Source organism: Ananas comosus, linkage group 17 (assembly GCF_001540865.1).
Source record: "Ananas comosus cultivar F153 linkage group 17, ASM154086v1, whole genome shotgun sequence".
Lineage (NCBI taxonomy): Eukaryota > Viridiplantae > Streptophyta > Magnoliopsida > Poales > Bromeliaceae > Ananas > Ananas comosus.
In genome coordinates this window covers 2,113,295-2,139,255 of record NC_033637.1, presented here as the reverse complement: position 1 = coordinate 2,139,255, position 25,961 = coordinate 2,113,295, and the positions used below count along the sequence as shown (strand labels likewise).

At 38.2% G+C, this 25,961-nt stretch overlaps 4 protein-coding genes across 7 annotated transcripts; 3 read left to right on the top strand and 1 right to left on the bottom strand.

Moving 5' to 3' along the window:
* On the top strand, positions 145–2,136 carry LOC109723463. Its single transcript, XM_020251829.1, has 3 exons — positions 145–470; positions 684–818; positions 1,551–2,136. Exons 1-3 carry the CDS (start codon positions 294–296, stop codon positions 1,989–1,991), a joined length of 753 nt encoding a protein of 250 aa, XP_020107418.1. The 5' UTR covers positions 145–293; the 3' UTR covers positions 1,992–2,136.
* Positions 2,231–3,436, top strand: LOC109723465. 2 transcript variants are annotated; one of them, XM_020251831.1, is made up of 2 exons: positions 2,231–2,624; positions 2,734–3,436. In XM_020251831.1, the coding sequence occupies exons 1-2, from the start codon at positions 2,450–2,452 to the stop codon at positions 3,258–3,260; spliced, it is 702 nt and encodes a 233-aa protein (XP_020107420.1). In that variant the 5' UTR covers positions 2,231–2,449; the 3' UTR covers positions 3,261–3,436. The 2 variants fall into 2 exon arrangements, with proteins under 2 accessions (XP_020107420.1, XP_020107419.1); XM_020251830.1 differs by having other exon boundaries at positions 2,231–2,648.
* LOC109723580 lies at positions 4,411–7,022 on the top strand. Of its 2 annotated transcripts, XM_020252013.1 has the most exons (7): positions 4,412–4,674; positions 5,126–5,194; positions 5,600–5,719; positions 5,790–5,864; positions 6,115–6,255; positions 6,352–6,493; positions 6,637–7,022. In XM_020252013.1, exons 1-7 carry the CDS (start codon positions 4,474–4,476, stop codon positions 6,792–6,794), a joined length of 906 nt encoding a protein of 301 aa, XP_020107602.1. In that variant the 5' UTR covers positions 4,412–4,473; the 3' UTR covers positions 6,795–7,022. The 2 variants fall into 2 exon arrangements, with proteins under 2 accessions (XP_020107603.1, XP_020107602.1); XM_020252014.1 differs by lacking the exon at positions 5,126–5,194 and having other exon boundaries at positions 4,411–4,674.
* On the bottom strand, positions 7,117–14,786 carry LOC109723579. Of its 2 annotated transcripts, XM_020252010.1 has the most exons (13): positions 14,388–14,786; positions 12,901–13,022; positions 11,928–12,372; positions 11,629–11,658; positions 11,354–11,460; positions 10,505–11,270; positions 9,599–10,036; positions 9,199–9,387; positions 8,861–9,091; positions 8,503–8,733; positions 8,282–8,366; positions 7,987–8,173; positions 7,117–7,873 (listed from the first exon to the last, which is right to left on the bottom strand). In XM_020252010.1, exons 1-13 carry the CDS (start codon positions 14,586–14,588, stop codon positions 7,411–7,413), a joined length of 3,495 nt encoding a protein of 1,164 aa, XP_020107599.1. In that variant the 5' UTR covers positions 14,589–14,786; the 3' UTR covers positions 7,117–7,410. The 2 variants fall into 2 exon arrangements, with proteins under 2 accessions (XP_020107599.1, XP_020107600.1); XM_020252011.1 differs by lacking the exon at positions 11,629–11,658.

Here is a 25,961-nt window from a genome sequence, read left to right as displayed (position 1 = left end):
AGTTTGGCCCAGTTACTGATTTGGCCCAACTTTCTCTATAGCCTGCTATTATTATCATATACATACATAGATATAGAAGTACAGGAGAGAGACACGTGGCCGACACAGATCCACTCAAACATAAAAAGAGGGAACCATCAACAAACCAGAGGAGAAGAAAAAGAGACAGAAAAAGAAGAACAGCACAAGGAATTGATAGTCCATAGAGAAAGAGAATTCCACCTAAAAATTACTCTCTCTCTCTCTCTCCTAATTATTTTTATTCTTTAAAAAATCCTGGGGGGGTTTCTCAAATGGCCTTTACCTCCCAGTCTATGTTATCAGCAAATAGCTGTTCATTCCCAACTCATCAGAAGACTCCCAAGAAGCCTCCGAGAGCAAAAGGGAGCACCAAATTCTTCAGAGTGAATGCTTCAACTGGGTCAGAAGATGCTGATTGCAATGTGGAGGAGTGTGCTCCTGAGAAAGAGGTATGTGTATCAGCACTTCTTCTCCTATCTCAACTTTGAGAATCTTTAAACTCAGAATCTCTTACTCTGATAACATAATATGCGAAACAATAATTTTCTATAAAAACTTAAATGGTCAGAGAGAGAATAGTGCTCTTTTAAGCAAAGTTGAAGTATGAATCATACAAATCAGATATTAAATAGTAGGCATGATGATACTGTAAAGAGTTGCAGGTCGGGAAGGTTAGCGGGGAGTGGCTAGCTGGGGAGAAGACCAAAGTGATTGGGACATTCCCTCCCAGGAAAAGAGGTTGGACTGGTTATGTGGAGAAAGATACAGCTGGGCAAACAAATATATACTCAGTTGAGGTATGTAGATTTCGACCTGTTATTTATTGATTCCGCAACTTCCATTCAAGGTCTGTCACAGAATACTTCTTCACACTGCAGAAGCTGTTATTTGCAAGTTGTTTAAATGCTTCTTGTTTTTGCAATGCTATGAATTGACATATAGTGTTGGATTTAGTCCTCATAAGATAATGCTTAATAGTACTTGCTAAATTAGGATGTGTATGCATAGAGACACAGAGCTTATATATTCCTTCTTTATAGATACTAAGTAGCCTCAGCTTGTTAGCATGGAATTGTGTAGTTTGGCTTCATCAGTTTCTTGTTCTTCTAACATATTGCCTATAAGCAAAAAGCCCCTAAAATAAGATGCCCTTAGTGCTTACAAATCTGTGCTACAAACATTTCGAAACAGATATTCTTATGGCATTTGATGAGAGCGATTAGCTCCCTTCAAGTGCTTTTCTTGTTCTTGATTATTTCGTTTCGCTGAACCGTATTGAACTTCATGATTCCCTTCATATTTACATATGCTTCTCGATTGAAATAGATTCAAGTATTGACCGTGCCACTGCATTTATCTTCGTCGTCCTCTTACTACCTTTATGCGCGAAGTGTTAATTCAATTCAGATTCAAACAAGATCTTCTAGAATTAAAATATGACTTTTCCCTTTTTCTCATAGAGTGAAATTTAATGGAACTCGTGAAACAAATTTCTCAATCAACTGATGATGGTATGCCGTGTCATTCAGCCGGCGGTGTACGTCGCCGATAGTGCAATAAGCTCGGGGAATGCGGGCACATCCGCACAGGGAGCAGAGAAAACCCTCGCCATCTCCGCAAGCCTCGCACTCATCTCCATAGCCGCGGCTTCATCCATCCTCCTCCAAGTTAGTAAGAACCAACCACAAGAGCAGAGCGTGGTGTACTCCGGACCGCCTCTGAGTTACTACATCAACAAGTTCAAGCAGGAGTTGGCGGTGGTCGAAGCTTCAGTTGCTCCCGAACTCCAAAGTACTCCGTCCGTCGAAGCTTCAGTTCCTTCCGAGTCTTCAAATTCGCCACCGACCGTGGAGGCTCAAATTCCTTCGAGTATGCAGTTGGATAGCGACGCGAATGCGGTTCCTGAAGTTCAAGTTGAGTCAAGGGAACCGGCGGAGGACAAAAGTTTGAGTCCAAGTAATGCATCTTGAGAAGAAATGCTTTCCTGAGAAGATCAGCTTTTTTGTTTCCTTCTTATTTTTGTACACCAAGTTATACTTGAGATGCGATTCGGCGTACATAAAGATAATTCATGTGTTAATCATACAGGTTTTTTCTAAAGTTATTTTAATTTTATATTTCCATTCTCAAAATTGGAGACAAAATACTCAAATTGTAATGCTTAACAATTAATATCATGGTATATATTCCACAAAATGTTAAGCCTAAAATGTGTTCTGATCAAGTATTGATCATCAGAAATTGGGTGCAAGTGCGTTTCAGATGTGCGGATACAGCAGCAATAATATCTCCAAACATTGGAGCCCACAACACTTGAGGAAATGAGAGCCCAACAAGTGTCGAATTACACCGAGCAGTATATAGATAACGATTATGTGAACCACAAAACTCAAATTTGCGACAACTAAGCGTTCTCCCTCTTCCTCCCATGGCCGTGGCTTGCATGGTGAATCCCACCACTCCGAGGAGCTGGAGGAAGAAGACGACCCTCAACCTATTCGACTGGGCCAAGAACAAAAGAACCCAAGAACGCAATCCGCCCAAGTACCACGACGTCGACCTCCCGTTCCCAAAATCCCTCGTAGCCAACACCCACCTACGAGGTGTTCGATCAATTGCCTCAGCCAGTCTCTCTCTCTCTCTCTCTCTCTCTCTCTCTCTCTCTCTCTACACGCAACAAATCCTGAAATTCTGAGCACTAACACTGCGCAGGCCGGGAACTGAAATGCTGCTACATGGCCTCCGTCGACGGCTTCAGCGCCGCCGACTTCCACCGCTGCTGCGACTTCAAGGGCCCCTGCGTGGTAATTGGCCGCACCACAAACTCATTCCGATTCGGCGCATTCAATCCGGAAGGGTACAGGAGCACAGACGACTACTACGACACGTTCGACGCATTTCTCTTCTACTGGAAGGAGGACACCGACGACGACGGCGAGCCCGCGGTGCTGCGCAAGGTCGGCGGCAGCGGCGCCGCGCTGTTCGACTACGCGCGGGGCGGGCCGCAGTTCGGGGCCGACGGGCTCCTCATCGGGCCACCGCTGGCGCCGGTGATGGGGGGTTTCGCAGGGCCGGACACGAATTCTGGCGTCGGGGATCTGCGGGCGGCGAGGTCGCGCCTTGGGCTCTCGTATGAGAAGAGGGAGGACGGGAAGGAGTCGTTGTTCGGGGACGAGTCGAGGGCGACTTTGGTGGAGGTGCAGGTCTTCTGCAGCCCCTACATTGCGAGCTTGTACTGATTACTGAAAAGAGGCCGTTTATAACGGTTGGGGGTGTAAAAGGAGAAGTTGGTTTCAGAGAGGTTTCATGAGTTCCCAAATGGAAGTTAGTTACCGTTGTTAGTTAATGCGTGGATGCTCGTGTACTTTGAAATAAAAATATCATTTAAACATATAATATTTTTGGGTTAATTTTATACCGGTCCCAAAAAAATATGGAATAGTAAATATATATTCATACAAAACTTAAATTATCAAATTTATCCCTTCAAAAATTCTTTAATTTACAAATATATCTCTTCAAAAATTTTGGTTCATTTATATATGTCCTTTGATCGATTGTTACTTTTTTAACGCGGGGTATAAAATGACTATTTTATCTTTATAAATTTGTCTATATAAAAATTAGCTTTATTTCTCGCTCTCCTCGCCTTTATTGTGGCACGTGTAACATACCTTAATTTTTCACAATCGAGGGCCTCTCTTCGGCATCGCCGTCGCCGTAGATCTTGTCGTCGTTATAGATAAAGAAAAGAAGATGAGAAAGCTGACAAAACTCAATATTATAATACAAAATTATATATATATGAAGTAAAAAGATTATTTTACTCTTTAACCAACTGCAGTTAGTTTTTTACATGATTATCTAAATTTTGATAACATATTTATAGATGAGAAGATGAGGAATAAATCTGATAACTTAAATTTAATAAAAATATATTTACTATTTGATATCTTTGTAAGGAGATATACGTAATTATTTCTAAATTTTTTGTAAGTGTTATGACACAGGTTGTTTTTTGTTTTTTTTTGAATGTGGTAGCATGCTACCGCTTTATTTATTAGGAGGATGTATCGGACTACAAAGTCAGATAACTCAGTCTCGATAGTGAAAATAAAAGAACTAGCAAAGTAAATCCCAAGTGTGCCTAAGAAAGCGTATCTCCATCACTAAGACGCATACCGAGGGTTTGGTATTCTTAAATTTAGTAAAAATATATTTACTATTTTATTTCTTTGTTAGGAGCTATAGGCAATTAAGTGTTATGGGACAGGTTGTTATTTTGTTAAGCTTTTGCTTTTCTCTCGCAAAAGTCAAAACGCCTGCTTTAAGACGCGAGAAGTTAGATGATAAACGGTCCTGATCAATTAATCGGACGTGCGCCTCCCGCGCCTTTTCCCCTAACCAACCCTATCTATCTTCCTTTGCAGTTCACTTCACTTTTCGCCTCCAATGAGTAGCGGAACCCTAGCTCTCGCCCATTCCCCATTTCGTTCCCGCTCTCTCCTCCTCCTCCTCCTCCCAGGAAACCCTAGTCCTCGATCTTTTGCCCCAAATGGCTTTTCCCTCCAGCGGATTCGGCTGTTCAGAAGCTACTGCTCGTCGCCGACGCACTCTCTGGATCTTCCGCTTCTTCCCTTTGAATTGGGCGAGGTAATGTTTCGATTCCTTTAGCTTCCACTCTGATTAGGCGATCGATCGATGGTGTGAATCTAGTCCCTGAGTCCGGGAACAAATTTGGTAGTGTAAATCATGGCTTTTGATTGATGTCCAGCTCTTATCATGTTGATCTTTAAAGAGTAATATGGTATTAAGCCGGTCTGAGGCCCTCTCAGTTCTAAGATGTCGTGTGTTCAATGTAAAATTTGAGGTTAAAGGGGATTGAATAATGCCAAAGTTGCATTAGTTTGAGTATATATAATTTTCATATCCTTCATTCAATTCCTTACACCTACGCCCGCCATTTAATTGGATTAATCCTTGTTATTTATACGGTATTGTTCATTTGATCTACGCCATACATATGAGCAGATAATGATGGGCTTTGAGCTATTTACTCTTTGTTATGTATTTTATCCATTCTTTTCTTCTTGTTTTGATTTAGGTTCTAATACCATCTGAGTGCAAGACTTTGCATTTATACGAAGCAAGGTTTCTGGCATTACTAGAGGAGGTATATGCCCCTATGAAATTTCATTAAGTGGAAGAATTTGTTGACTTTGGTAAAATGATACATCTAGCTTTTCCCCTTTTCTTTCTTTCTTTTCTTTTCTTTTTTTTCTTTTTTTGATCACTCGCATATTTACTGGAAGATAGTTATGTATATACAATGGCCGTATATTTCAATTTTGTGATTGCTGTAATTTTTTATTTGTTTTTTTGCCCTTGAAAGCGGAGACTTTAGTAAATACTGGTCACAAAGAAATGCCACAATATGACCCTTTTTTTATTGTATTACTTGTTGAGATTGATATTGCGTACTTACATACTGAAATATGGTGGATTTGCATCAAGCAGAAGGTCGCATCAATGTTGTTTCTGAATAAGCTCATACCTGTTGCTGATGCTTTATTTGCAGTCATTGTTGAGAAGAAAGAAGACTTTTGTGCACTTTGTGCTTGATCCAGTTCGCATGAGCAGATCTTCAAATCGAGCATCCTTCACTGCTAGTTATGGTTGTTTGGTCCACATAGAGAATGTAAGCTTCTGGGTTTAGCATATTACATCATATACATATGTCAATTAATAAGATTTATGTTATGGTCCAGGTAGACAAGCTGGAGATTGGAGCGCTGGTTTCCATTAGAGGAATGAGCCGGGTTAACATTGTGAAACTTGTGCATGTAAGCTTCAAAGGTTTGAATGTACAATGTTGTACTTGAGTTCAGTCTATTGCTATTTTAGGTGAGTAGTTTTCTTGTGGACAGTACATTTTTTCTGGTGCGAAACCAGTATGAACTGCTTATATTGGATCTAGTATTGAACACTAGGTCACAGAAGAAAGAAAATTGAGCAATTACTTGAAGCTGGGAATTTACTTTAACTCTTTCGGCTCACTTCCATTTTAGATGGTGATAGTCTTCATTGATCCAGATGGAACCATACTTGCGGGGAACTGTTGTGCCAATGCTGGACAATACACCTTACCAAGAGAATGAATTAGACTTGAAACTTTCAGAGCTAAGGGACTTCATGCGCAGTCTACACAGGTTGCAAATGAAACTGAAACTGAAGGTAGTTTAAGTAATTATTGTCTTTGTTACAATTATAAAGCTGATTTTACCTAATGGTTTGAATCATCAACATGCTAAAAGCTCTTTACTCGTTCAGGCACCTGAGGAGGAACTTCTGCAAACCCATATCAAGAGCTCTCTTATATGGGCTGAAAATGCAATTTATGAAGATTGCAACCAAGCTTTTATACCAAAACTAGCCGAGCGTCTATCCTTCGCAGCATTCCAACCTGTTTCAGGTGGCATTACCGCTATGTCCTTTATTGAACCTAAATTGTTTATTTATTTGGTTACTTCAACTTAACAGTTTCAATGCTCATAATAAATATATCAAATTAGAGCAACTAATGACTCATATAGCATTCCAAATATTAAACTTCAGGGATGTCGGATTCGGAATTCCTCGCCTTGCAAAGAGAGAAGTTACAAGCAATGAATTCAAGAGACACACTAGAAAGACTTCATGGTGGAATCGAGTATGTTAAACAAAACATTAACATGGTTGCGGCAAGGCTTGCTATTCAATCTTTGGCAACTTGAAAAGGATGATGATGCAATCAATACTTCTTAGGTGAAATGTTGCGTGTATTTTGTGCTTCGGGTGAGTCTGGCTTGAAGATTCATAAGCAGCATAATCTAGGCTTGCTTCCATTTAGAGGTCATTGTATTAGAGAAAAAAAGATGCAGTGATACAGTAAAGCTATATTTGTCACATTGTTGTACCTAACATATCATTTAAATTAATATATTAGAAAAATTAATGATTAATGCCGTTGATTAACTGTTTTGTGGACTCACAGATCTTTTTGGATTTTCCAGTAGTATTTTCGTATGGGGATGTGCTACTATTACTACAGAGATCTTATTAATAATGATGATCATAATTGCAGAAATAGTAATCATTTCCAAGTACCGTGAACAATGACAACAAATAACTTAGGACAATAATAAACTATAAACAATGACCTCAACTAACTTAGGAGGACAATAACAATCACGACCTCAATGACCACCACTATGCATGTACATAGTTATCTACAGTTAATGTTCTACACTTTACATTTTTTTTTTCCAACCACATGATCACAGACTACTTTTCCCACTAATACTTATTTGTTTATTTATTTATATACGCGACGGCGATAAAACTAAATAATCACAGCAAGCATTTATACCAAGGCCCATGAACAAAGCCTGATATCGTCGCCATTCTAATCAGCACTTCTGACGCCGTAACCACTCGATCCAAAAGCATAACAGCCCCAACACGTCTTAGCACTCCTTCCGCCAGTCTCCGACCCTTTGACCCGCTACCGCCGAGAAGAATTGCTCGTGCCGCTAAGTATATGGATCTTGAGACTTTTGTGAAGACCGCATCGCCGTTCTGCAAGCTTTTCGTAAGCATCCTCGCCATGATTTCCTTCCTACCTTGAAGCTTTGTCTCTGAAGATGAGATAGATGAGTTCGCCATGGTCTCGACGATCTCTTCAATGCCCACATCAGCATTGCTCTCCAGGAGTGCCGTGAGGTTTTTGGCGAATTCTGAGATCGAGCTTTCTAAGTCCGAAGGAGGGCGAGTGGAGTTTTCACTGACAATAATTTGCCGAAGGACCAACATGCTGCATTTATGCATTTTAAGGCGTGGTTAAAATCTGCTTCTTAAAAGCCACCAATTCTAAAAATACACAGGCCACACTTCGCGAGTTTGGCTAGTTGTACTGTACATATTTACCTCGTTGAGATGACAATGATTTGCTGAAGCTGGCTCTGGACAGACCTCAGTCTTAAAGCATTGAGCTGAAGAGTCTCGGGCACCGATTGAACTGTCACACCCTCTATACCACTAGCAAGTCGTAATAGACCGAGCCTCACCAACAAGTCGATCCTTTCTCCATTGCATTCCGGTTGTTCACCATTACCTACTCAAGCAATGAAATTGCAGATGTAATGAGTCAAAATTTAAATATTCTTCATAAGTTGGAACTTGGAAGGAGGAAGGGCTAAGGAAAGTTGAAGCAAGTATGCACCTGAAGCATCGGGATGGGAAAGTGCTTGTTTCGTTCCCTGTGGAATGCCTCCACCTGTTCGTAGGGTAGTAACAAGAGGTTGATTCTGCAAAAGTAGGACTATTTAGTAGCAGTTTGAAACTATCTATTTCAACTAACATTCCAATAAGATATACCATGTCTCAACCATATCAGGCAGTATTCACATTTCAAAATCAAGTGAAACTAAATTCATGACTTACATGGCTTGTAGACAGGACGGAAAGAGAATCCCCATGTTCATTCCACTCCTCTTCTGAACTGTCCCTCAAGGATGAAATCCACTGCTTAGTTAGAGGGAGAGAATCCAGAGCATTTGAGGGAGGGCCATAACGATCAGCAAATGCCTTCTGTAAATACTCCAAGCCAACAGTACCCTTTATGATCGGTTCCAGCATCTGTATGCGTGCTTTGCTCACTTCTTTTTTCAGTTTCTGCCATTAAAAGAGCATAAAACCATTTAAAATCTATGTCATTAAAATCTTCCAACTCCCCGACTAAATGTCTCGCACTACAAATTTTATAGCACATCGATGACTAAATTAAATGATGACAGATTACCTGTATCTCCTCCAGAACAAATTGGAGACCCTTGACAATTGCTATAATGAAAGCGCTACTTCGTTTATCATCTTGGTATTGAGAGATTCCTGATAATTCACTTAATAATTTCTCGTGAGCTTTCCTCATATCATCTTCACTTGCGGGAGCAGCTAATCTCCGAAGAATGCTGAGTGAGTACTCCAAGATCTTTCCTAGATACTCCAAGTCCTGGTAGCCTGACTCGAGTACCTTTACCACATAAAAGGAAAGAAAAGGTAAAAAAATTAACTTAAAGAAAAGGTAAAAAAAATTAACTTGTAAATGTGAATAAGTCATGTAGTTTTCTACGGAATTACCTGAGATAGAATGTCAGGATCGATACTATCCAGTATCTCTTGCCTCCACCTCTGAGGAGCCAGATCGCATAATTCATCCCTTACTTCCTTCACAAGGCCCAAAATTCGGCTATAGTCGGGTTCATCTCCTTTCATGGAATCTATAACTCCATCCCAGAAAGCCTTCTCCATAGTCTCTTTCACCTTTGCCTGATTAATACAAAGCCATGTATTCCAATAATTAACAGATTATGACACAATTGTATGACATCAAAAGAGAGAAAATTTCAAAAATTAACATTCAAAAACTGACATTTCCAATAGATTATAGCTAAGTAAGGTCCATACAATACCTTGTTTTTATGTGAAAAATAATTTCTTTACATACAGCTATTTTATTGACAGAAAAAAAAAAACTCACCATGATATTCTCCTCAGCACCACCAACGTCAAGAGAATTAGCAAATGCTCCATGGTTTCCGTGGAGAATCTCATTGACAAGAACTTCATTTTCCTTCGGTTCTTGATTGCCAATTGTATAAGGATCATCAAGCTTCAGTTTGGTGTTGTTTTTCGGTGGTGAAGATGAACTTCCAAATAAAGAACGGACCACACTTTTGGGCTTTTCATTGTTTGCACTATAATGCTCCTTAGAGAGAGAAGCCGAAGACTGATCAGCAGAGTTGGATACCGAAGTAGATGATATATGAGCAATAGGAGTCGCCAAAGGACTGCCGCTCTCCTTCGCTTCGAAAAATTTGGATCGTGTATCAGATAAAGCACATTCCATTCGCTCAATCCCAGCAATGCCACTCAGGTACTGTACTTTCTCCCTCAATAGTTTTTGGTCTTCAGTAACCTACGGTCATTCAGAATAATTAACTAATTTATATGATTCTACGCGAAATAATAATTTATGTTACCACATGCAATGCAAAACAGCATTCGAAAGAAAGGATTGCAGGACGGCACCAATTGATAATACGCATCCACATCCCAGGAAAACTAAATGATAACTTTGATAAATTCATCTTATAATACCTAGCAATGGTTATTTAGTTCCGACAGAAAAGTAGCACATTTTTACACAATGAATTAAGTAACAGTCAATTGACGCCATTCCATAAGGCAATCCTAACCAAATTTACAAACAGAACCTGACATTATGATATAGAACAGCAAGCTGATCAATGGCTTTGCAACATTTTTATCAAAGAGTTCATATTGATATATCACTTCAGAAGTGTCCCACGAGGAAAACAAAACAGAGGAAAAAAAAAATAACCTTAATAAATAAAGATAAATTATTACTGTAGATCAAGCAAACCTGTTTCTGAATAGCCCTCATGTCATGACTGAGGTCACACGACCGCCCTTCAGGAGTCAGCTTGCATGTTTGCATCATTGAGAGCTCAAGTTTGCACGCAGCTGTCACAAGATCATCCTCTAAAGCCCTTGCATCTTTCACCTTCCACACCACAAATCTGTACAGATAAGAGCGCCATGCTGCATCAAAAGCTACCAATTGTTCACTGAATTTCTGGCAAGTAGTACCGGCTGAAGAGTCTAGATGAATCTCCATAGTGTTATTTGGTCCTAATATAATTTTTACTAACAACTCAAACTCCCGAACAAAGTTTATAGCTGATTCCATCAATCGGATTTCTTTGTCACCCTGTCCACTAAAGACTGCATTTGGATGACTGAGTATCATGTAAGCACAGAGTACTACTCTAACTGAATATCTTGAGAGCTTATTATTTGATTCGGCAGCTCGAGCTCCTTTCTTGGTTGTCCCTTTAGTCCTTGATGATTTGCCAGACGGCATTTTTCTATTAGGAGATGCAAGGTGCTTGAGCAAATGGTCTATATTCTCCGGACCAGATGAGTTCAATGATTGAGACAGTAAAAATCGGCTCTCTAACCGACCAAGCAATGCTTTTGTGGTCTGAAGTGTTGTAGGTGATTCAATTTTGAGAGCTAGTTGCTCAAATGGCATAGACTTAACAGAGTCCTCGTTAATCCCCAGCACTTCATAGGCTTTAGCCAAGGCAAAACTAGTCCTCCTTGACTTCACAAACCTCCTCCAACACCTATACATGCAAAATATGTTCCGACATAAAGCATATTATAGATAGAGAAAAAGGTATTAAGCATATGATCACAGAAAACGCACCTGGCTAATTTTTTTGAAAGAAATTCTCCGTCTTTGATAGAACTGATGTGTGCATAACTACGAGGGCTTCCTCTCTGTCTCAGATACTCTGCCCTCTGCCTCTTTGCCTGTTCATCGAAATAACAAGTGATTCTAATTTCTAAGATATAAAACACCAACAATCGAAACTAAACTGTTGTGATCATGTTCTCTATGAGAGAACAACTAAGCTGGCATTCGCCACCATGCAGAATAATAGACACAAAGACAGGCACATGTTGAAGTAGAGTCGATGCCTCTTTGGTGTGGCTTTTGTGGGAGCTTCTCTGCTCAAAAAAGCAGTATCTAGGTGATTAATAAATAAAAATATTAGAAAGCTCGAATAAACTTCTGGCCCCAAATTAAAAGCTCCAATTTGGATCATCTGCTTTTGCTGCAGCAAAGAGCTGGTAGGAAAGATTTTAATTAAAAAGCCATTAGTGTTTCTTCAAACAGTCCTACTCGACAGCAATTTTATAGAAGCTCCAACTAGACTAACCAGGCCCAAATTGCAAAACCAAATAACAACAACAGAGAAAAGGAAAAGATCATATACCCTTTGAAGCCGGTTTTCTAACTGCTCTTTCATTTTCCTCCTCTCACTTTCTCTCTGACTGCATACTGTTTTGGCTACTCGACGAGCCTGCATCACCCTGGCTTGAGCCCTTTTCCTCTCGGCTTCTAGCAAACCCATTCTTTTCTTCTCGGCAGCAGTACGCTTCTGATATATTGCCAATTGGACACACTCTTTATACTTGTTCTCTTGGATTATCCTCTGTACAAGTGATCTGGCTGTTCTCTCATGGGCGGCGGCCCTTCTTTGCATGTATGCATTAAGGAGGCGCATTCGGTTTGCCTTAGCCTGTTGGACTCGAGATTCGACTCTCGTGCCCAGCGCTTCACGCTCCTTCTCAAGTCGCATCTCTGCACCGGTCTTAGCAGCTTGTCGCAGCTCATCCAACTTGGCCAGCCGCTTTTGTGCCTTTGCCAAGAGACTCAACCTGTCGAAAGAAGTAGACGGAAATATTTGATAAGTGATCATATGAAACTCAAATGCACGCTTGGAAAAAGAAAAAATCACAAGCATTAGCAAAATTTTCCAATATTAACAGAACTAATTATAAAGGAATCAAACAAGAAAGGAAAAGGCAATATAATAGAAGGGTAAAGAGAATTTGAATCAGGTTAAGTGAGAACAAATGTAAGTTAATAAAATTCAGAGCAGATATCAGAACAGAGGCACCTTAAAAATTTTATTTTTTTCCGATTAAATCGGGATAACCCTATTTGAGCAGAAAACATACAACCTACAATTCACAGGGGAAAAAGCATGCTCGTCCGCAAAGCGAACTCAACCACAGCAACTCTGAGCCAACTATGGCCAAAAAAAACAACGAAGAAAACAATAAATGAGGGAAGCATAAGCAGTCTCAGGCACCTTAAAAAATAAGATAGGAGATGGACTAATAACAAGAGTAAGCTGCGCAAAAGTGATTTAACAAGCATATTATTAGGCAAAAGACATATACCTTTTCTGCTCTGCTGCTATAAGCTTAGCCTCAAGTCTCTGGCCGAGATCTTCCTCTTGAGATGACCATGAAGGGCTCCTTGGCTTAGGCCTTGCTTTACTAGACAACCAGTCATAAAATTGCTGGCAAAAGAGCATTCGTCAGTATGAGGATCTAGAAGAACTTTACTGCAAACAAGAGAAGGAAACAGAGAAACAAAAGATAACCAAAGCAGAAGCAATGCAAACAAGGACAGTGCAGTATCAAGAACAAATTTTGAAACTAAAATAACACAACTGAAAACTGAAATAAGTAGGTAGTACTCTTTAAGAATTTGGCGCACAATAGAAGTCAACTGTGGAAAATCCTGAAGGCAACAATCTCAACTAAAGAAAAGCAGCTAACTTAAAAGGAATTATTTTCAAATTACAAGATATGCAGGAAACTATCAAAGAGAACAGGGAACGAAAAATTACAAGAAAAAAAAGGGCTGGGAACAGAGACATTAAGTTTAGCAGCAAATGCGAATTTTTTGTGACAATAAGCTAGGTTATCAAGTCAATTGAACTCTCTTTCATCGGCTAGTAGTAAGCTGATTCAGTTCAAATAAATATTAATCTCGCAAATAGAAAAAAAAAATGTTAACTTTCCTTGCTTTTCCTTTCTTTAATGCTCCCACTCTAAATCTGAAACTCTTTAGATATACTTTTCTCTTAAATTATCCAGACAAAGTGCCACGGACTACATGATGATGTAGTATACAACCAATTTATAAACTTTGATGAAGAACATTAAATTTGGAACTGTAAGAAATAGAAAGAAACCTCCAATATTCAAATAAAGCTATTGTGCAAGTAATGTTTCTAACGTAGTAAAATACGAACTATGTACTATCAACAGAAGAAGCAAGAAAATGGTTGTACATCCTGATGAATTAAAAACATATATCACAAGTAAAATAAGAGTAAGTTAGTACAAAAGAAGCATCTAAAACTAGCAAATATTTGCAAGGAAAGAACAGAAAAAACCCCAAAAAGGGAACTCTTTGCACCAAGTAACCAACCAAAGAAAGATTTTTTTAAAAAAAACCAAAAACAATAAAAAATTCAAATATAAACTAGCTACTATAGTCAAACTACAAAAGAAGCCGTCCAAAGAACCAAATCCCAACCCTACTTCACCGACTAATCCCTCGAATTTAAAATATTCCACAAAATCCAAAGTTTTAAAAAGAAAAGGAAAATCCAAACTTCCGTTATATCAACAAACTATGAGAAGAAACCAAAAAGGAGAAGAACTCAATTTTTAAGCAACTATGATAGCCCAACAACAACAGAAACTGTTTAAAGAACCAAAAGCAAGCCTTAATTCACCGATAATCCCCCGAATTCCAAAACCTCCACAAAGTTCCAATATTTTAAACAAGAACACCAAATTGCAAGCATCCGTTAATCCGATAAATTAAGAATTACTGAGAAATTTACTAACAATCCGAACTCAAAAAGCACCTGTCTCCGGAGATCGGCTTCCCTAAGCTTGGCTTCGATCTCCTCCACGCTCGTCGGGGAACTGCTCTTCGCCTCCATAAGCCTCCGCCGGATCCTCCGCGGCACCTTCGCCGGCGACGACGGCTCCCCCGCCGGAAAGTCCAGCACCACCGCCGCGGGCCTCCCCGTCTCCGGCGACTCCACCCCGCCGCTCGAATCCATCCCCCGTCGATCAAATCACCGGGCAAAAAGGACTAAACCAAGTTTCCGATCGCTCTCCGATCGCTTATCGGAGGCGAAATCGCGAGGAATTCGAAGAGAAAATGGGGGGGAGAGAGAGATGGAAAAGGCGAGATCGTTTCTTCGGGTCGACTCACTTCTTTCTTTTGCGAGAGCGAGAGAGAGAGAGAAATAGAGATGGAAAAAGAGAAGCGTCGCTTTATAACGAGTTGCTTTTTGCGGGGGCAAAGTGGAAAATTACGAAACGTTCGATTTGTTTCGATAACGGGGGTTTAAGACGTTAAAAGTAACGTGGCGACGCCGTTAGGCAACGGCTATTTGAAAGGCTTTTAAATAAACTAGAAGCTTTCGTTGGTTGTTGGGACCACCCGCGCTTTTTGGTGTTTTACTGAATGGCCCCCGGAAAATGCATATATTTGTGTGTGTGTGTGTGTGTGTGTTTTTTTTTNCCGTTATTCACATGTTATTGGCTAAATTGTAAATATGATAAAATATTAATATTATTTTTTATAGCCTCAGACTTTAAAAAGTGAAAAAAATAAAAACATAATATGAACACCATGTATATTTCTCTAGCCACTTAATGCCATACTCTCTCGTCCAATTTGATAAAACAGTTACAATTTAATTAAAAATAATTTGTTAAATAAAAATAATATTTAAACAAGAATTTTCAATTTTGTTATTGTATCTTTATAGGAGAATAAAGTATCTATTTAATTATTAAAATAATAGTTAAGGAGATTTTTTTTCTCACTTTTAGCCTTTGTTCGAGCTTACTTTATCACGAAATAATACCTAACAACAACATAACATATTTTAGAAAAAAGTTAAGCTAACTGATTTTTTTTATCAGCGACCTAAAGTTTATAAGAGAGAATTGTCATATACTCTACTTACGCATAATATTTTTTCAAAATATTTCAGCAAAAACCCTCTTTTACATATTTTTATGAATATTATTATGGTTTCATTTGTGGACTGGAGTGGGTCTTCTATACAAGCCTATGCCAACATTATAAATTAGACATTAGTCCAATTTAATTATATCACAAAATATTTTAATATTGGTTTTATATATCGATTGATATACTGAAGAATTTATATAATATTTTTTATTATGTATGTATAAATTTGTAAAAAATATTCATATCAGATGCAAAAGACACCAACAATATATAACGACGATATTATGTATAATTTGTCAACCGAATTAAATTCCAACCATCGCATTGATACATTCTTACGTCAATCGTCGCACCAACCAATCTAGTACGTTGTTGTGTCTCCGGACATTTCATTTCATCATTAATTAATAATTAACTGTACACAAGCATCCAAGGAATGCACTTAATTCAGTAAATTTAATTGGATCGATTAAGCAAACCATTAACAACGCACCACCTTCTTGTATTAGCACTAGATCCATATTTGCAACCTGCATAGAGAATTGTTGCATTTGATTATTGTTTTTGTTTAGACTCTCATCAGAATCAATGAATCTAATTTGATTTTAATGCTACTAAAATAACTTATTGATTCTGATCATTGTTCACTTAAATTAATTTGATCAAATTCAGTAAATCCAATTTGCCTCTACTAAAAATAGTTCTAGTAATAATGATCAATATATAAATATATCACGAGGCAAGGCTGGTCAGGCAACTCCGTATGTGTGATGTGTGGTGGTGAAGGGAAAAATGTCGACCACTTATTCACACAGTGCGTCGTTACCAGGTTCCTCCGAGTGATTTATATGTCCGTAGAATTACTCCAACCTTCAAACTTGGGGGAAGATGTCCTTTCTCTCTGAGACAGACTGATGGCTTGCATGGGTGGACCATTGATGAGGACCCGGTTATCCGCACTAGCTGTGTGCTGGTGGATCATTTGGGAAGCACGGAATAGAGTAATCTTCCGACCGACTCATTCGGACCCGAACCTTATGGTGCAGAAGATCTCGCTATTGACAAGCTCGTGGGAACAGTCTGCTCTTAGTTAATCTCGTCTTTTTTTTTTTAATCCTCTCATCCCAATTAAGGTCTTGCTGTCTCACCCATGTAGCCTAATTTATCGTTCCATTGAATAAAACGAATAGCATGCTACATTTTTCTCAAAAAAAATAAATATAATAAAATAATATATAATATATTATTCGTAAAAGTAGTATTGATGATACCATCATTAACACCAACCTTTCAATAAAATTGATGTAATTAAACAATCTGATTTTATTATTACAGATAAATTCATTAAATCTATTCGCGGTTAAATATCATAGTCAACAAATTTATTATTGCTCCTACGAAAAATATTGTGGTGGCCAGTAAGGACCAAAAACGCAATTAGAAAAATATGAGGGGGCAAACGCGAAAGAGCGTGTCGTCCAGGATCTCGGCGGGGGATCCAGAACCTTATCCGCGTGGCTTCCCGTCACCGTTAAACTTAATGGTGGCGCGGCCAGAAGCGACGGTCGGATGCGCGCCACGTGGGGTCCGGTCCCTTCGCGGAGGCGGAGGCGCGTCGTTCCGCATAGTTGTCCTCCCGTCGACGTCTCCTCGCTTTCCAACCCCGTCCCAATTCGCGCATAAAATCACGGTGCGGGACCACTCTCCATTTACCGAATTGCCCCTCCGAAGCACCCAGCATTACCTACACTCTTCGAGGGATTAGAAGGCGCGCGGTGTGGATTAGATCAGTGATTCGTCGGACGGCGGAGATTGCACGAGAGACATGAGAGCTCATCTGAAGGAAGTGCCTTACAGCCTAAGCATAAAATTTTTCTGCGCACCGACTGATCGATCTTACCGAACATTCTAAACAATACGCATTTAGCTATTTGATTGTCGGCTAATTCACCGAATTACCCTAATTGCTTTTGTTTTAGCTATTTGATTGTCGGCTAATTCGCCGAATTAGCCTAATTGCTTTTGTTTTGGATGGCCGATTAAATTATTCTTCATAAAAATTATCTGCTGATGACACGATTTTAATCACCTATTTTAGCATATTTGTCGAACAAAAATTTCAAAATTTTTTGCTGTAAGGAAAAGCTTATTATGAGATTTCGTGCTGAAAAACAGAACCGACAATTTTATTGGTCTTTTTTTTTTACAGAAAAAAATTATCGTAAATTTTAACGAAAAGTTATTAATACTTTGTCACACAGTTCTGCCCTGCGCAAGCTTCATTGGTGAAAGTTCTAGTCTCATAAAAATAAAAGACCCACATGTCGATTTCGAGGCGCGCTAGGAAACGGATCTTGGTCCACAGTATTGTGACCCAATTAAAGAGGGGAATCAAATTGGAACGGGTCCAAATCTACGTGACCCACCTCCGCTACTCGTGGCTTACTATCCAGTGGTCGTGAGCTCACTCCCTCTGTCTTTCCCAAAGGAGAAAGGTGGTGACATTATGATCAAGTCTCTGAATTAAAACCTTCACATACATTTTCATCAACTTTTTGATCGAGCAAAAAATAATTTAAAATTTAGAAGCCAATCTGTTGGTAGCCGAATTTTCCGACTCTTGACCCGGTCAAAGATTCTCTTCGGGGAGCGCGTCGGGGTAAGGAACAACTGCGGATAGTGACCCTTTAAGTTTGCGCCCTTCGACTGGATCAAGCGATTCGGCTGATAAGGGATCGGATCAACCGAGTTCGAAAACTTCTACTTTTGAAATCGATTCGGTTAGATGAGCCGAATATATGAACTGTGCAGGAATCAATGTCGGCAGAAGAGCCGAATAAAAGAAGTACACAGTAATAGATCGGCTGAAAGAGCCGAATAAATAAAATACACAATGACTGGTCGGCTGAAAGAGCCGAATGCCTATATATATATATTAATAAAACAGAGTGTGCTCGAAGGGCATACAGACTCTGCAAATACATAGTTTACAACATAATGATGCCCGTGGGGCAGACAAACTCCAGGGTTCTACTTAAAAGCTACTCCTAGGAAAGCAGTAAATGCAGAAAAAAAAGATTACATTTAGACTACTCCTAGAAAGCAATAAATAGAGGAAAGGAAAGATATGAAAATGTGGTAGTCTTCTCGTTCAGGGGAGAGAAAGACCCCTATTACAGGCTTTGAAGTTACTATTTATAGTGATATCTTCTCAGTCCACATTATTGGTCGGTTGAAAGTAGTGGGGGGAGTGGTTGTAACCATGACTGTGGAAGTTACGCCCACTTCTCATGGAAGTTACGCCTCCACTTCTCAACCGTTCCCGCCTAAACGCTGTTGACTTTCAGGCGCTTTATTGCCGACTCCTGGTGTACTACGTGTCCTTATTTTTTTGGCTCATACGTGGGCTAAGTCGGCGTGTTATTTTTAATTTTGGCATCAACAATGCCCCCCCAACAGTCTTTCGAATAAACATTTGGCTGACTATTGGTGCCAAATCGACTGCTCAAATGACACAGCCGAAACCCAAGTTTTAGTTTCGCTGGTCTTGGTTGGCTTAAAGAAAATGGCTCTTTATCGTCCCAGTCGTATATATCTCGACTTCATCAACCGATTCTTTACTTTTACTTGATTGATTCGGCTCTTCTTGAACCGAATGTTCTTCTATCAAAGATTTTTCCTTAAAGAAAATGGCTCTTTACCAGCCGCATTCACTCGATTGGCTCGGCTCTTCTTGAACCGACTGTTCTTCTATCAAGCATTTCTCTTTGCCTTTGCTTTGCTTTTTATATCGGCTTCATTGCAGCCGATTGTCCTTATTTTTCTTCCAAAATTACTCATATTGGGCAATCGAACAACTAGATCAAATAGGTTAGAAAAATATTTATCTTCAAAATGGTCTTTTATCTTAAAATGCAGACCATTAACGTCATTTTGGCCAACTCTAATTCCGGCATTCTCATAAAGCACCGGGTTTTTGCTATTTTGAAACGATTCAAATACTCTTCGACCGTTTCACCTGACATTTGTTGATATAAAGCCAAGTTGACTACCGATAATTGGTGCTCCGACCTATAGAATCGCTCATGAAATTTTCTTTCCAATTCGTCCCACTCTTGGACGGAATTGGCTGATAAACTTGTATACCAAGTAAACGTCGTTTTAGTTAACGACGTGTTAAATAATCGAAGTTTCAAAAATGAGTCAGTGACCGCTTCTCTACATTGGGCCGTGAATCGGGCTACCTGCTCGACCGTATTCTCGGTCTCATCGCCTGAGAACTTGTCGAACTTCAGCATTTTCCAGTTTGCCGGATACGGATGTTCTGCGTCTATACTCGTGGGATAAGGGGAACAAAACACAGGCCGCACTGCCGGCCTTGCGCCAACTTCGAAAGTATTTCGGATGGCTTCTTCAATTTGTGCGTATATTTCATTATTATTCCCCTGCAAAGGAATCTGTGCTTGTACTACATTCGGTCCTTGCGGTAGACCAAAATTCGGTATAACAGGATTAACTCCTTGCATATTCAGAGCCTGCCCCCCGGCTCTAATCCCTATATTTTGATATTGATAAACTGGTAAGGGAGGTAAACCTGATGCAATCTCCGACTACGGGCCGGTGTTGATATTCGCCGACCTATAAGCAGTCTGGAAAGGTGACATTTGCGGTTGCACCTGTGAGACCATCGGCGTGATGGGATTTTGTTGCACCGGCACATTTAGGGGCCTTTGTTGCCCCCCATCAGGTTGCTCGTTTCGGGTAAATAATTGTCTGATTCGAACAATATTTTCATTATAGGTTGTGATGGCGGCCAGCACCGCATCTAGTTGAGCGGTATTTTGATGGATATTTTGATTTAAAGTTTGTAGAACTCGGTTCATCTGGCCAAGTGCCTGAGTTAGACTCGGCTCTTGATAAGTCGACCGTCCATTAGTTTCTCCTTCAACTGGCAAAACTGCTTGACATTCGCCAGCATTGTCTGAATCACTAGATTGATCACTCCGAGAATTTCTAGGAACAACTCTATTGCCCAAATTTATGGCATTATCATTAGCCATAATTTCAATAAAAATATTGAATTTACCTAAAATCGAGTCCCACCAGGCATGCCAAAAATTGTTGGGAGCCGAATTTTCTTACCCTTGACCCGATCAAAGATCCCCCTTGGGGAGCACGTCGGGATGAGGAACGGCTGCGGATAGTGACCCTCGAAATTTGCGCCATTCGACTGGATCAAACGATTCGGCTGATGAGGTATCGGATCAGCTGAGTTCGAAAACCTCTACTTTTGAAATCGGTTCGGCTAGATGAGCCGAATGTATGAACTGTACAGGGATCAATGTTGGCAGAAGAGTCGAATGGAAGAAGTACACAGTAACTGGTCGACTGAAAGAGCCGAATAAATGAAATACACAATAACTGGTAGGCTGAAAGAGCCGAATGCCTATATATATATATATATTAATAAAACAGAGTGTGCCCGAAGGACATACAGACTCTGCAAATACGTAGTTTACAACAGAATGATGCCCGTGGGGCAGACAGACTCCAGAGTTCTACTTAAAAGCTACTCCTAGGAAAGCAGTAAATGCGAAAAAAAAAAGATTACATTTAGACTACTCCTAGAAAGCAATAAATGAAGGAAAGAAAAGATATGAAAATGTGGTGGTCTTCTCGTTCAGGGGAGAGAAAGACCCTATTACAGGCTTTGAAGTTACTATTTATAGTGATATCTTCTCAGTCCACATTATTGGTCGGTTGAAAGTAGTGGGGGGAGTGGTTGTAACCATAATTGTGGAAGTTACGCCAACTTCTAATGGAAGTTACGCCTCCACTTCTCAACCGTTTCCGCCTAAACGCTCTTGACTTTCAGGCGCTTTATTGCCGACTCCTGGTATACCACGTGTCCTTATTTCTTTGGCTCATACGTGGGCTAAGTTGGCATGTTAATTTCAATTTTGGCATCAACACAATCATATGACCCGCTATCGGCTGTTGGACGAAGTCGAGACTTGGACAGGGTATGGGCGGAGTTTTATAGTTCTTAACCACTTGGTTTGAGTGAGTGGTATAATTTTTATTTTTTTATTTTTTGTTTTTGTCTGTTTTATTATAGTTGTCTTATACCTTATCAAAATTGTGTTGCTTTAACTTGTAGCTAAACTCATATGCTAAATAAATGAAGCAGAAAACGTGCTATATTTCTCTCTAAAAAAAAACTTTACATACATGGTACTCCTCCACCAATCCGTCCAATGGTAGGTATCGTGCAATTTGATTGTAACGCTTAACTATACAAGTTAGGCGAACTACCTAGATTCCCATTAATTAACTAGTTGTTTTGTTAATTATCGCTACGTGACATGTGAACATATTTTCTGTGTGCGTTTTATTGCGATTTTACATGTCGAGAGTGGGTCCTCGATCGTGCCACAGAAAAAGAAAATATTAGACAAAAAAATGCGCATAAATTCGCTACATTTGAAGAGGGAACTAAGATTGAACCAAATTTTGATATGAACAAAGTAGATTTTGTACGAATCAGTGTATATATCATTTATGTGTCTATCATTTGTTAGTTTAGGTGTAGAACTGCTGATATTATATAAATTTTATTTTAAGTATATGTGTTTGTCGAATTTTAAGCTGTTCTAAGCTTGATTTAACTGGTATTTATGCTTAAGTTGACTTTTTTGCTTTTGTAGCAACCAATTATACAACTTAATTTATTAATTATTGTATTCATGATGGGGGACAAAAAACTTCCATTTATCATTTCTCCTCTTAATTAAAGTATATATAGTGATAAATAAATACTAAGGATTTTGTGGCTGGTAAAGTAAATACGTTGAACTTGGGTGAATTTACTCTATGGATGGGGACCAAATTTACAACATGTACATGCCATTCAATATACAACACAATTAAATCATTAATTATTGTCATGATTTTATTAGCAAGTACTGTTGATAATTGTTCCAATCAATTAATGTAATGCACAAATGTCAACATGCGCTATAGATGCATCATTAAAAAAAACAAAAATTATTATAAATAAATATAAAAATAATAATAGAAATTAAATAGAGAATTTGGTATCCAATTGTCGGGTACTAACCAATTACTAATGTCCTGTAACACATGTACACGTAGAACTCTTGTTTCTCATCTCCCTAACCCATACCCATTATTTAAGAGAGAAAGACTCAATACTAGAGAGAAATTTGATTAAGAATGATAGTAATCTAATCTTGATATATTCTTAATATTTATTGCCCAAAACCTCGATCTAATCGACAGCTCAGAATTTATCTTAGCAATTTTGTTCATGTGTAAGGCGAATAAGATGTGAATTATGAAGACAGCAGAAATTACAGTTGAATAAAAGATGAAAGGATCGATAACACAATTATAAAAGAAAATTTCTATGAAATGGCTAATATAAGAATCGAATTTATAATCTTTTTAAAGAGATGGTGTTTTAGAACTAATTCGGATACTATATTATTTAAAAAATCAATTTAATTAAAAAAATCTATAATTTAGCTGAAAGATGACTCTAGTTAGTACGATTACTTTTCTTAATTAACTATACATTACATCTCCTCTTCTCTCTTAGTCGTAGTTGTATGAACTGTACATATAGGAAAGAAATTAGTCAATTTTGGCATTTAAAAACGTGAAAGAAGAGTAGTAGTTTATTAAATATTAAATTGATTCTTATAAGCATTGTCTCCCACTAAGTCAAAGAATAAACATGAATGAAACATGTAGTTTTTTTGGTTTTAGGATTAATTCCATGTGTGGGGTTGGTGGAGGGATCAGATACTTGGCCACGCTAATGGTGTTTGGTATTGGGTTCGAACTTAAACTCAACTACTTATTTAATAAAGTATTAGGCCTTTTGTTTTGCACGATATATAAGTAGCTCCAAGTTCTAAATTAAGACATTTGCCCTTCAGATTCCTTATATCAAAAGTTTCGAAATTTTTTATTATTTATTAAAAACTTCAATAAAAATATTAATTATGTGCAGAATCAAACAGAGATCCAACGATCTTTCTAAAGTGTGGGTCTATCTCAATATCTTGTGATATGTATTAATGTTACGTCAGTAAACAATTATTTCCGCTCATTTACACTGTAGAGAATTGATTTGGTCCCGATTAAATCCCCATGTGCATGTGGGGCTCAATGTGGAGAAACTATTGCCTCCACCTACTTGGTCCAGAGGAAAAACAGGCCAAGAGAGCTTTAATTTTGTTGAAATTTTATTTTTTGGTGGACAAAATTAAGAGTTAATTTTTGAACTGATGCAGATCATATATATATATATATATATATATATATATATATATATATATATATATAGAGCAGGGCTGCTGTGCTCTCAGAAGCACAGAGTCCTCCGTGCTCCTGAGTCGTTTTCGATGATGGAATTTCCGAATCGACGATCGGCTCCGTTAGACTTGATCTAGCGTATTTGAAGTTTCTAGAAAATAATTTTTGTAATTTTTCGATATCAATTACCTAGCAATCGAAAGGATTCAAAATCAATAATTTTTAACAGCTGAAAATAAAAATCATATAAAAAATGGTGATATAGCACTAAAATTTTCGATCAGAAATATTGATCTTGTTGTAGATAGTATAAAGAATTTTGTATCAAAATTTCATCTGATTTGAATATTTCTACACCGTTAAACTTGAAAACGGCAGATATCAACCATTAAAAATTATTGATTTTAAATTCTTTCGATTTCTAGGTAAATTATATCAAAAAATTGCAAAAATTAATTTCTAGAAACTTCAAATACGCTAGATCAAGTCTAACAGAGCCGATCATCGATTCGAAAATTCCATCATCGAAAACGGCTCAGGAGCACGAAGGGCTCCGTGCTCCTAATAGCACACAAGACCTACTATATATATATATATATATATATATATATAACGCGGAGAAAATCTAAGCAATACCTATTTCTCTACTTTTCACTTTTAGTATAATTATCATTTATTTGATTTCTAAAAGTTAACAGGTCATTCCTTCCCTATGTGAATAATATATTTATTGTTACCGACCATTCCCGAAGGAAGTAACTGTTAAATATAAAAATGTTTAAAACACTGTTCTCTAACAGTTTAAACTTTTAGAGTACAACGGTTGTTTCACATGGTATCAAAGCAGGAGGTCCTGAGTTCGAGTCACGTCAGGATCCTACCATATTAATTTCCTTCCATTTAATTCAAGCCCACGTTATGAGCCGATTAAAAAGTCTCGAGCCCAGACGTGAAGGGGAGTGTTAAATATAAAAATGTTTAAAATACTGTTCTCTAACAGCTTAAGCTTTTAGAGTACAACGGTTGTTTCACATGGTATTTAATTCAAGCCCACGTTATGGGCCGATTAAAAAGTCTCGAGCCCAGACGTGAGGGGGAATGTTAACTATTCTCTAACAGCTTAAGCTTTTGGAGTACAACGGTTGTTTCATAGTAACAAAGAGCTTGGTGGTTGGTATCTGAGATCCTAAGTTTGAAGCCTAATTACTTCGTAATTTCAACTATATTTATTTTTTAAAAAATGACCAAAATAAATAACATGCTAACTTTCTTTTTAAAAAATAATATATTCATTGTTATCATTTTTCTTTATCTTTTTTTTGTGGATACTGTTGCTGTTGTAGTTATAAGTGGTTTTCATTCTCCATTTGTCAAAGATATCAGCAATGATGTTATGGATAATTATCATGCTAAGAATAATAAGATTGATAAAGGAAAAAAGGAATTATTTTTTTTTGTTGATGATCATATTTGTTGTAATACTAATTATGTTAAATTATAAAACATCAAGATTTGTTCTCATGTAATTTAAGTTTTCAGTATAATATATATATATATTTTTATATGGGTTTCTAATTTTATTTAATTTCTATCTGCTCAATTCATACAGTTTAAATTAATCAAGAAGTCCAAAATATAAAATATATACTTGAATATTATTATTGAATAACTCAAGTTCTCGATGAAAATGATCATTTGAAATATTAAAATACTAGTTTAGTCGACTCTAATTAAAAAGCATAATTTTATCGACAAGCTCCTCAATGAAATTTTATTAAGATATTGTTTCGTGAGTCGTTTATATTACTCCCTATTCAAATTGGAACATCTCCACTGTGTAGGATCAGGTCCCTTTTCCTACACAACCAATTTTTTTGTACAACAGGAGATGGACGGCTCACAGAGCTTGGAGATGCTTCCACGGATCTACGAGGATCTCCACGTTCCAATCACTATTCGCCATTCAACTCGTTGGCTTTTAAAGTGCTTCTGCCACGTCATCTCTTTTTGACAAGGTTTTTATTTTATTTTTTTAAAACGATAAATTTTCGTAATTAACAAAGTGGCTTATCCACTCGAGGACTCGACCACACGTTTGGGGAGT

What these genes read in the sequence shown, in the direction of transcription:
- LOC109723579 (XM_020252010.1), bottom strand. Translation starts at nt 14,588, where the DNA reads ATGGATTCGAGCGGCGGGGTGGAGTCGCCGGAGACGGGGAGGCCCGCG. An exon ending in AAGCCGATCTCCGGAGACAG is followed by an intron (nt 13,023 to 14,387) that starts GTGCTTTTTGAG and finishes CTCTTTTGCCAG; the next exon opens with CAATTTTATGACTGGTTGTC. An exon ending in TAGAAAACCGGCTTCAAAGG is followed by an intron (nt 11,659 to 11,927) that starts GTATATGATCTT and finishes TTTTTTGAGCAG; the next exon opens with AGAAGCTCCCACAAAAGCCA.
- LOC109723463 (XM_020251829.1), top strand. Translation starts at nt 294, where the DNA reads ATGGCCTTTACCTCCCAGTCTATGTTATCAGCAAATAGCTGTTCATTC. An exon ending in AGTGTGCTCCTGAGAAAGAG is followed by an intron (nt 471 to 683) that starts GTATGTGTATCA and finishes AAAGAGTTGCAG; the next exon opens with GTCGGGAAGGTTAGCGGGGA. An exon ending in CAAATATATACTCAGTTGAG is followed by an intron (nt 819 to 1,550) that starts GTATGTAGATTT and finishes CGTGTCATTCAG; the next exon opens with CCGGCGGTGTACGTCGCCGA.
- LOC109723580 (XM_020252013.1), top strand. Translation starts at nt 4,474, where the DNA reads ATGAGTAGCGGAACCCTAGCTCTCGCCCATTCCCCATTTCGTTCCCGC. An exon ending in TTCCCTTTGAATTGGGCGAG is followed by an intron (nt 4,675 to 5,125) that starts GTAATGTTTCGA and finishes GTTTTGATTTAG; the next exon opens with GTTCTAATACCATCTGAGTG. An exon ending in ACATTGTGAAACTTGTGCAT is followed by an intron (nt 5,865 to 6,114) that starts GTAAGCTTCAAA and finishes TCATTGATCCAG; the next exon opens with ATGGAACCATACTTGCGGGG.
- LOC109723465 (XM_020251830.1), top strand. Translation starts at nt 2,450, where the DNA reads ATGGCCGTGGCTTGCATGGTGAATCCCACCACTCCGAGGAGCTGGAGG. An exon ending in TCGATCAATTGCCTCAGCCA is followed by an intron (nt 2,649 to 2,733) that starts GTCTCTCTCTCT and finishes AACACTGCGCAG; the next exon opens with GCCGGGAACTGAAATGCTGC.